The sequence below is a fragment of the Camelus dromedarius genome, chromosome 11 (genome assembly GCF_036321535.1).
Source record: "Camelus dromedarius isolate mCamDro1 chromosome 11, mCamDro1.pat, whole genome shotgun sequence".
In the NCBI taxonomy this organism is placed as follows: domain Eukaryota; kingdom Metazoa; phylum Chordata; class Mammalia; order Artiodactyla; family Camelidae; genus Camelus; species Camelus dromedarius.
This window is the reverse complement of record NC_087446.1, coordinates 34,641,573-34,654,010: the sequence shown is the minus strand read 5'-3', so window position 1 is coordinate 34,654,010 and position 12,438 is coordinate 34,641,573. Positions and strand designations below refer to the sequence as shown.

At 32.1% G+C, this 12,438-nt stretch overlaps 1 protein-coding gene across 2 annotated transcripts in view; it reads left to right on the top strand.

The window, feature by feature from the left end:
* BLTP3B (bridge-like lipid transfer protein family member 3B) overlaps window positions 1-12,438 on the top strand; it is a 93,433-nt gene that overhangs the window by 67,411 nt on the left and 13,584 nt on the right. For both annotated transcript variants that reach the window (XM_010989995.3, XM_031462967.2), the window contains 5 exons: window positions 165-340; window positions 4,043-4,185; window positions 4,910-5,060; window positions 8,384-8,637; window positions 8,936-9,044. In XM_010989995.3, the coding sequence (XP_010988297.1) occupies window positions 165-340; window positions 4,043-4,185; window positions 4,910-5,060; window positions 8,384-8,637; window positions 8,936-9,044 (833 nt within the window). The remainder of the gene's footprint in view (window positions 1-164; window positions 341-4,042; window positions 4,186-4,909; window positions 5,061-8,383; window positions 8,638-8,935; window positions 9,045-12,438) is intronic.

The window sequence follows — 12,438 nt, the reverse complement described above, 5'->3', positions numbered from 1 at the left end:
ATGGAAGAGTAGGCTTTTCAAAATATGAAAAGACTTTGAGCTTATACTTATAAGCGTAATTTAAAAACTTCTGGATACATATTTTTGTTTTATTTGAAGTATTTTTTTTTAAGAATTCTTTTCCTTATATGTGATGGTTTTCTAATAATTTTGTTCATTAACAGTGGAAAGCCTAAGGAATATTGCCCACCCACCCTGGTTCCACTCTCTGTTTCTTATAAGAACATGAAAAGAAGCCCCTCTCAGACCTCATTGGATACCATTTCACTTGACAGCATGATATTGGAAGAACAGTTGTTAGAGAGTGATGGAAGTGATACTCATATATTTCTGGAAAAAGGTAAGGCAGTACAGTTTAAGAATTCATATTATATATACATAAATCTTAGAAGTGGTGTTTAAGTATTATTAGTTATATTCAATAATTAATCACAGCCCCATAAAGACTTATTTATACACACATACATACACACTATAAAGAACATTGTACCTAACTTTCTAATGATTGTTCCATTGCTTCTTTTGACCAGATACTCCTTTTTTATGGATGACACCCAGCAATTATTTATATACAGTTGTTTATATCATAAAGCAGATACCATTAATATTACTAGCCTCTATCACAAAGACTCCTGTATCTGGAATTTTGATTAGGTAGGCTTAATTTGCATGATGAGTTCTCAGTTCTATGGTCCTACAATTGGAATTTTTCCGGACTGGATCTACTGATTCCTGTAACAAAGATTCTCTCTCATACATGATAGTATATGATGGAATTACATGATTCTCCGATTTTATTCAGAAAAAATTAATCTCCCAGTAAAGACCGCTGGGGATGACTTAGTGTTACATATATCCCCATCACTAAGGCATTAGGGACTTTGTGAACAGGAATAAAACCAGGGATACAACTAGAGAGTAATTGCCACAAACCCTGAAGCATGAGACTAGAGGCAAATACGAATTACTTTGTATATGGAGGGTAACAATCCTGTTGATGCAGTTGAAAACAGCTCAGGTAAGGAAAGGCTCATAGCTTCAGAAACTAAAAACTTAAAGAAATGAGTATATAGTCAGGAAGAGATGCAGATTTGGAACCCAGCTAGTCTGACTCAGGAGCCTAAGCTTTTAACCAACCAGAATGCTATGCTAACCCCTCAGCCTTGGGAGAAGATTACTATATGTAAACGAAAAGTCCTAATCCAACCCTGTTATAGGCAATTCATAGCAGTCTCCTTTCCAGCATACTCTGTCAGTTAAATGTAGAAGAGGTACTGATAAGGGTCATAAAAATCTATTCTAGATTCACAGACAGTTCTATTGCCTAATTCCCTTTCCCCCTTTATGGTTTCAAATTCTGCTTTAATAGAGGGTTTCTATTCTGTGATCAAATTATGCTTCAAAAACAGTGTTTCTATGGAAAATATCTACTTTTTCTCAAAAATTATCAGTGATTTTCTTTTTATTACTTCTGAAAATTAAGTAACAAAAGTGACTACCACTCAATGTGGAAACTTGGAAAATACAAACAACTATAATTTGGGAAATAAAATAATAAAAAAAATCCCACAATCTAGTGATACCAACTTTTATTTATTTTATAAATTTATATATATACATTTATATTTGGTATCACACCACATATGGTTTTTTAACCTGCATTTTATGACCTGTTTATATTAAATTCTCATAAGAATGCACCCTGGTCTTTTAATCATTTCCCTGATATTGGATGTTTAGATTGTTTATAGTTTTTCACAGTTATACAATGCTATAATTAATATTGTTCATAAATTTTTGTCTGCATTTTTTATTACCATCTTAGAATAGATTCCAGCAGTGGACTGTTCTTAGGAACTTGAAAAAGACAAGGGCATTAATATTAAGTTGATATGTGACTCTATTAGTTCTCCTGAACTGTAATAATTTTCTTTATGTCAGAAGAATAGATTTTTATTAGGAAAAGATTCATTTTGTGGTGTGGGTTTTGTTTTAATTTTACTAGCAATATATGAATATTTTCTCATTGTCAAAAAAATATATTATGGAAATATCTAGAGTAAAAATTTAAGATATCACTTTAATACCACCCTTACTCTGCCCTTGATATCATTCCCAATTGCAGACATAACTACCATCAACTTTAGGTATATGTAATTCCAGACCTTTTTCTTTGTGTGTGTGTGTGTGTGTGTGTATATATGTATATATGTATGTTTATACAATGCACACTAAGACATATATGTATACAGACATACACATGTATGTGTATGTGTATGTACACGTATTTTTAAATACACATACATATTTATGAACAAAAGAACATAACTGGACTACTACCCCACCACAGGCTTCTATTCTTGTCAATTCCCTGTTCATGCTTCATTTTATAGGCTGAATACTCTTTTAAAAAGGTAATACTATCATGTCAATTTCCAGTTTTAGTCCTAATAACTTCTGTTGTAAGGCTGTTAAGTTTGATAAACAACATTACTGACCATGCTCTGTGTAATATGGCTTGAGGTTAACTTCTGCTGTTCCCCACATGCTTACTACACTTCAGGTGTACTATAGTATATTTCAGTCTTTCTCAATCTCTTCACTATTACTAACTTTCTCAGTCATTGTGCCTATGCCTAGAATGATGTTTTTTTCTGTTTACTTTAGCTTAAATGTTATTTTATCAGGGAAACTTTCTTAACCCCTGGCAATGTTAGGAACTCACTGTGAAATGGGAGTTTATTATTATCTCTTACCACAGTTGTATTTCTGTGTATTTTCCCTGGCTCTGAAAATTGTTTTATTTATTTATTCAGTAATTTATTGAACACCTATTATTTTATCAGTTGCTGGGTTAGAAGCTGATTATATAGCAGTAAATATAATGATTTAAAAATGATCAAATGATTAAAAAATTAAAAACAAGGTTATGGATACTGAGAACAGATTGGTGTTTACAGAGTAGGTGGGAGGATGAGGCAGACTGGGAGAAGGGAATCAATTGTATGGTTATAGAAGATAAACTAGACTTGGTGGTGATCACTTCTTAGTGAATAAAGATGTCAAATTATAATGTACATCTGAGAAAAAAATTTCTAACAAGCTACTTGGAGGCTGCATTGAGCAGAGTATTGTTTCAGTGAATGGAAGTGATACTCATTCTGTAATGCATGTAGTGAAGTGTTATGAGGACTTGTAATAATGTTTCTAACAACAGCAAAGAGAAGCTTGGTAAAATACTACCATTTAAGCAAAGACTGACTTTATTTCTTATATCATTTGGTGATTTAATCCTTGAAGTCATTTCCAGAATTATTAGCTTTTTGGTTTTTTGTTATAATTATTAGCTTTTTGTTTTTGTGTTGTGTTGTTTTATTTTGTGATTGTATAACATCAGAATCCTTGCAAGATGGAAGTGGAAAAAATGGTGGCTTTGTTTTGTGTCTAGGGCTCTTCTAATTTTTCTAGATTCATTTGTACTTCAATGTTTCTTTTTTCTGGTTTTTTTTTTAAGTATTGATCTGTTATGGACACAGAAATTTTAATTGTATTTTACCACAGAGAGTTTGAGAAATATTGAAATATAGCACATTAAGAAATTAAGGTAAGTTGATAAAGATGGAGAACAGTCACAATGACAGTAGTCGCATTAACCTCACGTAGATGAACTGTAGGATACTGAAAAGAGAAATGAAGTGGTCAGTCTGGTACTGTTGAATGTAGAATGGAATAGAGGAGGCAAAGCTGGCTGACCAGGAACCTGCTAGTAATGCCGGCGCCATACCTGCAATGGGGAGAGCACAGGCTGTGGTCAGCTGTCTAAGTGTAGGGTTTAGTATGTCTAACATTTCATTGTGTGAAGTTTTTTCATATTATTTGCTAACTAACCACAATTTAAGTTTTCTTTGCTTAATATCTTTTAGACAAGGCTATGCTTAAGAAAGAGTTGAAGGAATAGTCTATTTTGGTTAGATAAATGTAGCATTGTTGGATCACATGTAAACTGATTTTAATTTTTTAGCTAATGTTTGTATTATTTCAGGTATTAAAAAGAACTCAACTACAAATTACCAGAGCCCAGAAGAGAGCGCAAATGCCAGTGCAAACCTACAGAATTATGGTAAAACCTCTCCAGATGCCATCAGTACAAATTCAGAGGGTGCTCAAGAAAGTCATGATGACCTGGTAATCATTTCAGAGACACTCTATGAAGAGAAATGCTACCAACTTTATTTCATATTCAATATGTATACATTTTAAGACATTAATATATAAAATGAATTGACTTAGATTATGGATGATTCACTTCACTCTTTCTATCATTGAAAATTCTTCCTTCCCTCTTACTGGATTGTTTTTCTCTAAATTTCACCTTTCTAAATTTTTTTTTTCCTGTATTGATAAGGGAATGTTCTGCCTTTTTTCCATCCTTTATTTTTGACCTTTATTTTAGTTGAATTTAAGTACACTTTGAAAATGTTTGATGGTAAGGAAGGTAGTCAGTCCTTATGAGGGGCTGTCTACAAAAGAAGTATGTTACTGGTTTATTTTAAGCTCTCTTAACCCAGTGAAATACTTTTATGGATGACTTAGAAAATATGTTCAGCTTTTATTGAAAATAATTTCACATAGAAATGTCATATAATTAATCTTTGTGACCTAAAAACATTCTCTTGACCAAATAGGAAGAAAGCTATTTAGAAGCTTTCTTTCTATAGGTTTTCTTCCTATAAGCTTTCTTCTTATAAGTTGTCACTATAATGTAATAACCATTTTTTATTAATTACAACATTTTTCGTTTATTAGGCCACAGTTGTATTTTTAGAGGTTATAGTAGTTTCCTGTGTTGTTCCTAAATTTTGCTTTGAATGATTTGGTATACTAATATTATTTATGCAATCATTATTAGATGTCAGTTGTGGTGTTTAGAATTACTGGTGTTAATGGGGAGATTGACATCCGAGGGGAAGATATGGAAATCTGTCTTCAAGTGGACCAAGTGACACCAGATCAATTAGGCAATATCAGTCTTCGGCATTACCTTTGTAATCGTCCAGTAGGTAAGACTTTAATATGATTTAAACTTGTTTTGCGTTGTATATGAATGACTCATCAGCAGTTCTTTGATATGAATGAATTCAAGGAAAATGACATTTATTTATAATAATGCAAGAGGTTTATTCTCTTAGATTACCTAATATCTGTACTTTAAGATTTTAGAAATATAAGCTGTTGAAGGTGTATTCTTTAATTTCTTTTTGTTTCTGCTTTTAATAAGTTCCATCTTTTAACTTTTTCAGTCTTCCCATTCTTTGTGATAATAGGTCTGAGGAAACTAAGATCTTTTCTAAATGAAAAGAGTGAGAAAGGAACCCCAAAACGTCAAATTTAGTTCCATACTAGAATAAGTGTCAATTTCTGTATTCCATTATCTTGCTTATAAGCAAACATTTCCTGAGTCTGGCATGATACTTGGTATTTGGAAAAATCGTATATCCTATTCCTGTGTTCCTCATTCTAAGATCAACACATTTGCTTAGACATAGAAAGATATATGCAAGAAAACACACAGTGTATTAAGAGAAATACCACATTAAGCCATCCCTTTCTCAAACTTTATATGGGATTATCACTCATGGTTTTCAGTCATTTAAAGAAATGCTAAATTGTGCTGAACACTGGAATTTGACACATTGTAAAATGATTATAAATCAATAAAAAATGTTAAAAAAAGTGCTATACCAAGAATTTTAAATGATAATGTTCAGTTTTTTAAGTCTTTTGAAAAGTCACTGAGCTGTAACATTTTTCTTTGCTATATACACAGAATGCTAGATCTGATATGTAACATGTTGAAATACATACAGTCCTGCATGATATCAAATAAGTATGCTATCACCTCACATATGAGAATTGCAGGTAAATGTGCCATTTGACTATAAACCAGCATCATAGGAAAAAATTGGCTTACGGCTTTTTTCTTTGTGTAGGCCTTATAGTTTACAATATATTTGCTAAAAAAATTTCAAGAATTTTATATTAACAAGTGTAAATCCTAATAACATACAAAATGGAGGAAGCTAAGTATATAGTTAGAAAGCTTTCATAATAGACCAAAATAAGCAACATAAAAAGATTGAATGTAAAATTTCAAAAGCTAGACCATGTTCTATACCCATCCCAAACTCTTGGAATATTGTACACTCTTGGATTATTTCCAGCTGCACTGCACTTGTTTGCTTTTTTTTTTTAAGTTCTCTTTATAGCCCCTTTCTTAACTATGTCCTATTACTTTGTTTCATGTTGTTCCTAACTGAGGACATAAATAACTGTGGAAATAATTTTGAAATGACTTGTATGGATGGGTTATATAGTCAGTGCTATCTAATACCTTATTTTTTTTCCCAACTGTCTCAGTTGGTTGTTTAAAAATAAACAGATAGCAAGAAGAAAGAAAAGAAAGGAAAAGGGAATAAAGGGAAAGGAGAAAACAAAATTATTTAACTTGAATATTTAAAATATTAATAAGGCATACAAAGATTGTATTTGATCTATAGTTTATATACACTGCTGTCACTCTGATATGAACAATTAAAATTGCAAAGTTGTTTTTGCTTTTGTTTGTTTTTATTTTTCTATAATGTGTGAATATTGGACCTTACTAAAAGTTTCGTGGCATAAAGGTAGTAGGAAGGAGTGATTTTTGACTAATGCAGATTTTGTTTTGTTTTATCTCTCCTCTGTACTGTTCTTGTTTGAAATTACTTATGGGTCTTAGTTCCTTGGAGTGAGTAAAAGTGTGTTTGTGTGTGTGTGTGTGTGTAGATAGAGATGTAGATATATAGATAGATAAAAAGCCAAATAAAATTAAATTTACCAAGTTGTTTGTTTCAAATTGGTCTTACTGTGAATGAGGACAAGTTAATTAAGTCTTATTTTTATTGATACAGGAAAGACACTAACCATTATTAATTTGTGGACATTTATTTTACCTTCTATTTAAAAAAATAAAAATACCTGAGTTCTTAATTGTTTAAAGAATTCCTTGGGAATCTGTTTGTACTCTTCTGTATCTATTTTGAATGTTAATAAGTAGTGATAGCATTAATTAAATATCATTTTGTACCCTATTATAATAAAAGTTTTAAAATCAGCTCTACACTTTAAGTTGTACATGGAAGTCTATCTTTAGTGCCTAAATATATGTATCTTTAATTTATTCTACTCCTCTCCCCTTCATAAATATGTATACATTTGACTTCGGTAAAACTAAAATATTTACCCCCATACTGTGAGAAAATAAACACCTTTTCATCATGAATTTAGTTAGTGAGCTCTTCTTCTAAGGTCCCATGGGGCAGATAACTTTAAACCTCAATAACCCAAACAGCTTTACCTTTCTAGAATAGTTAGTTGTTTTTAACTCATGAGTTGTGAAACTGATCGTATTTTTCTCTTTGCTGCTAGGAAGCTATTTCTACCTTTGGTACAGAAATTTAAATAATGTATTTTGAGTTAATGATCTTACTGCCTATCTTTACCTTTTTATTCCCTACTTATTTTTTTTTTATCTGATTATGCGATGTGTATGTTGCCTCCTATTCTTTTTGGAGCTAGGTAGTGTAAAATAAAATAGTTACCATGAGGGCCAATTCACTTAAGTGGTTCCACTAGGAACATTTATTTTTAAAGATATTCTATGGCTGCTTTATTGAAATTTAAAAAAAGTTTTTTGAACTTGAGTATACCTAGCTCTGTAAGCCACCTCAAATTCTTTTTTGGAACAAGGCCAAGACATAAATAAATGTGAATATATATGTATATACATAAATGTTTCCTTTGCTATAATTTTAGTTTTAAGATTATCTTGTAATAGAAACATTTTAATGAGATCTTCTCTATTTATTGTTTGTTCCAGTTACTTACAGACCCAGTTTTAATGAAGAATGTACAGGCTTTTAGTCACTTCTTGAAGTGGCTTGAGTCATTTTAAGTGCCATGAGTTTTTTCATCAAGTTGTCTGTTATTAATGTGTACATAGGTACACACTCAGAGACACTCAAAATATCTGAGGTATACATTCTATCAGACTTATATTATGGCATGTTTTTCATGTTATCATGATTTTTAAATATATGAAAAATCAGGCAAGACAGCATTATTGCAGAAGATTGTGTGTAAAAATGGAAATTGAGAAATTAGGGTTGTATATGGTATGTTGTATATGTACTATAAATATAATTTAAGAGTAACTATTAAAACTTTAATCTGTTTTATTGCTTTAACATTGTACAAAGTGACAGCAACCTCCTAATGACAAATAATTGAGAATGGCATTTTTGAGTAGTGCTACAAAGTTGTAATTTTTGTTCTTTTTTCGTAGGGTCAGACCCTAAAGCAGTAATTCATTCTAAATCCTCTCCTGAGATTACTCTGAGATTTGAAAGTGGGCCCGGTGCTGTAATACACTCTTTGCTTGCAGAAAAAAATGGATTTTTGCAATGCCGTATAGAAAACTTTAGCACTGAGTTTCTTACATCTTCTCTTATGAATATTCAGCATTTTTTGGAAGATGAAACTGTTGCAACAGTAATGCCAATGAAGATACAAGTTTCTAACACAAAAATAAATTTAAAGGTATGTTAAATAGTTTTGTATTTTCATGTTATAAATGTTCATTTTGCCTACCTGGACTCTGATTCATATTAAGAACATGAATTCATTGGTCTTTGTTGTGAATGATGTAGTGATTCTTAGAAATTAGGAAATATGAAAAATATAATGGACAGTTTTCTTCCTATATCAACTAAAGCATGAAAAGATGTATTTCGAACTCATTAAAAGTATTATTGGCTGAAGTGATGTTTCAGGAAAATGATTAATTTTATCTTTTACTTTAATAACAACATGCCAATGCTAATTCTTTTTCCTGTAGGATGATAGTCCTCGTAGTAGTACAATATCCCTTGAACAAGCTCCTGTAACCGTTCATATTGATCATCTTGTGGTAGAGAGAAATGATGATGGCTCTTTTCATATCAGAGGTATGTATGAAAACAGTTTAAGTGAACATCTACCAAAATTTGAAATTATTTACATGCTGATTATTTCTATTCATCATACTTGTTGTTTTTTTTGTATATATGTACATATGTAGTAGTAGATGATTGATGGACGCTCAGTATATAGTGGTAAAATATCATTCATGTATGAACCTCAGACAACTCATCTACAGTTGATTTAGTTCCTATTCTACAAATGTGTTTTGATTGAAAATGAGAAGGACTTTCATGGTCTTAATGTCTCTTGATCTTACTTGGGTGTCTTACTTAGTCCCTTCCATAGCTTTATTTCCACTGTTTTTTCATATATACTCAACCAACCTTGTATATTCCCTGTAATGGACTTTGATCTCCATGTTCTTTATATATATTATATATATATACATACACACTTTATATACACACACACACATACACACATATATTCATATATTCTTTATATTATATATTATATATGTTCTTTATATATTATATATTTTTAATTGGAGTATAGTAAGTTTACAGTATTGTGTCAATTCAGTTTCTGGTGTACAGCATAATGCTTTTGTCATACATGAACATACATAAATATGTATTTGTTTTCATATTCTTTTTCAACATACTTATTACAAGATATTGATTATAGTTCCCTGTGCTATACAGTATAAACTTGTTTATCTATTTTATATGTATTAGTTAGTATCTGCAAACCTTGAACTCCCAATTTATCCCTTCACACCACCTTCCCTCCTTGGTAACCATAAGTTTGTTTTCTCTGTCTGTGAGTCTGTTTCTGTTTTATAAGTAAGTTTGTTTGTCTTTTTTTTAGATTTCACATATAAGTGATATCATACGGTATTTTTCTTTCTGTTTCTGGCTTACTTAACTTACAAATAACAATCTCCAGGTCCATCCATGTTGCTGCAAATATCTCCATGTTCCTATTTACCTTTTTATTTTTCATTAGAATTGTTCATTTCCTTCCAAGGTTATCTCAACCTTCTTTCCAGTGAACTCTTCCCTATAATTTAATGTGACTTATAATTCTTGTGTACTTATTCTCCATACATTAGTTACTTATAGTATATTGCTATGTGTTTGGTTGTGCTTTTAGTGTTTGTATCACCATTCTAACAAGATTTTTAATGTCTCTAATGTAAGGAGTATGTATTATAAGGTAGTGTGGAGTAGTGAAAAGAGCTTGAGTTGGTAGACTTAGGTGTTATAGTCCTCACTTTGCTAGTAGCTACTTGAGGGTGAAATGTGGGGGACTGATATATGCATCAACTTCATCTCCTATCAAAACCTCATGGAATGACATAAAATATGTTAAAAGAAGAATAAGATCATAACAGTACTACAAAGGAAAAATAAGTACCATCATCAGTAGGTCAGAAATTCTTAAAAGAACACAACCAGAGAGCAAACCAAAGAGACAAACCAGAACCTGTAGCCTTAAACTCAGGGAACAGTGGACTGTTGCTGAGTGAGGTAGGAGCAGTTTGTCTTCCTCTTTGGAATTGGGGACTAACTGAGCAAACATAGAAGTCAAGCCAACAAAAGTCAAAATGTCAGTTTCATAACTGATAAAAGCTTAAATGAAGATAGCCTAGGTGTGAAAATATAGGTTTGCTGTATGACTTTTACTCCCAAATGCTTTAGATCCCCAAACTGCAGGTCTGTCTTGTAGAGAAAGCAGAAAAGAATGTACCCTTTTTGTAGGCAAGACTTATACCATAGTGAGATGAAGCTGAATCTCACATACACATATAGTTTCTTTTTCTAAACTCATCAGTCAGATAAGTCATAGCTTCTTTCCTGTGAGAAAGTGAGACCAGGGGCCAAGAGCACCCAGGAGAACTACTCCTCAAAAACAGAATTCTTCCCAACAGGATGCTGAGATTAGAGTGGATCCCTGAGGCAGTAGGGTAAATAATCTAGGCACTTCTTTTTGAGACCCTCCCCTGTGCTCCTACAAGCACAACCTCTTCTCCTCCCACAGTCATTAGACATCAACTATGGTAAATAGAAACAACGTCTATAGTCAAGAAAATGGGATAAACACACATCCAAGAATTCTCAATCATTTGATAAAAGCACTACCAGGCAGCATTCTTGATTGTAAACAAGAAACACTCTCTAGTTAATTGAGTAGAAAAGGAGCTTTTAAAAAAGATTATTGGAATGGCATAGAATTGAGAATCTAGAAATATACTCTTGTATCTATAGTTAACTGTTTTCTTTTACCATGGTGCCAAGACAGTTCAATGTGGAAAAGAGTAGTAGCCTTTTTCATAAATCGTGCCAAAACTGCTGGATATCCGCATGAATGAAGCTGGACCTCTTCCTTATATCATCCACAAAAATTTACTCTGAATGTATCAGAGATCTAAATGTAAGAGGAAAAACTATAAAACTCCGAAAAGAAAATACAGAAGTGAATCTTCATGACCTTGAGTTAGGCATAGCCTTCTCAGATACCACAGCAAAAGCAAAAATGACAAAAGAAAAGGATAAGTTTATTTTTGAACTTCAACAAAACTTACAACTTTTGTGCATCAAAAGATACTATCAAAAAGTAGAAAGTAATAAGGTACTGGAATCCAGACTATATAAAGAACTCTTACAAGTCAGTGCTGGAAAAGATGAATAATCCAGTTGTAAAATGGGCAAGGGATTTGAACAGGTATTTCTCCAAAGAAGACATACAAATGGCCAATAAGCACATGAAAAGATGCTTGGCATCAGTAGCTACTAGAGAAATGTAAATCGAAACCACAATGAAATACCACTTCACACTCACTAGGATGACTAATCAAAAAGACAAGATAATAACAAGTGGAGTGGTGGGGGGATGTAGAGAATTGGAATCTTCCTACATAGCTGGAATTGTAAAATGGTGTAGGTGCTTTGAAAATAGTTGGGCAGTAACTCTGACAATTAAAGAGTTATTTATGACCCGGCAGTTCTACTCAATACAAATAAACATAGGTCCATGCAAAATCATATACAAATGTTGACAGCAACAATATTCGTAATAGCCAAAAAGTGGAAACAACATGAATGTCATCATGCTATGAATGAACAAAGGAAATGTGGTATATCCCATACAAGGGGATATTACTTAGCAATACAAAGAATGAAATATGGATACATGTTACAATGTGGACACTTCAAAAACATGCTACATGAAAGAAGCCAGTCATGAAAGACCACATGTTATATGATTCTATTATGTGAAATGTCCGGAATAATCCACAGAGACAGAAAGTAAATTAGTGGTTGCCTAGGGTTGGGGGTGAGGTTGGGGTGGGTTTTGAAAGGAATGGGAAAGACTGCTGATAGGAACAGTGGGTTTTGAGGGTGTTGAAAATGTTCTAAAAGTGATTGTGATAAT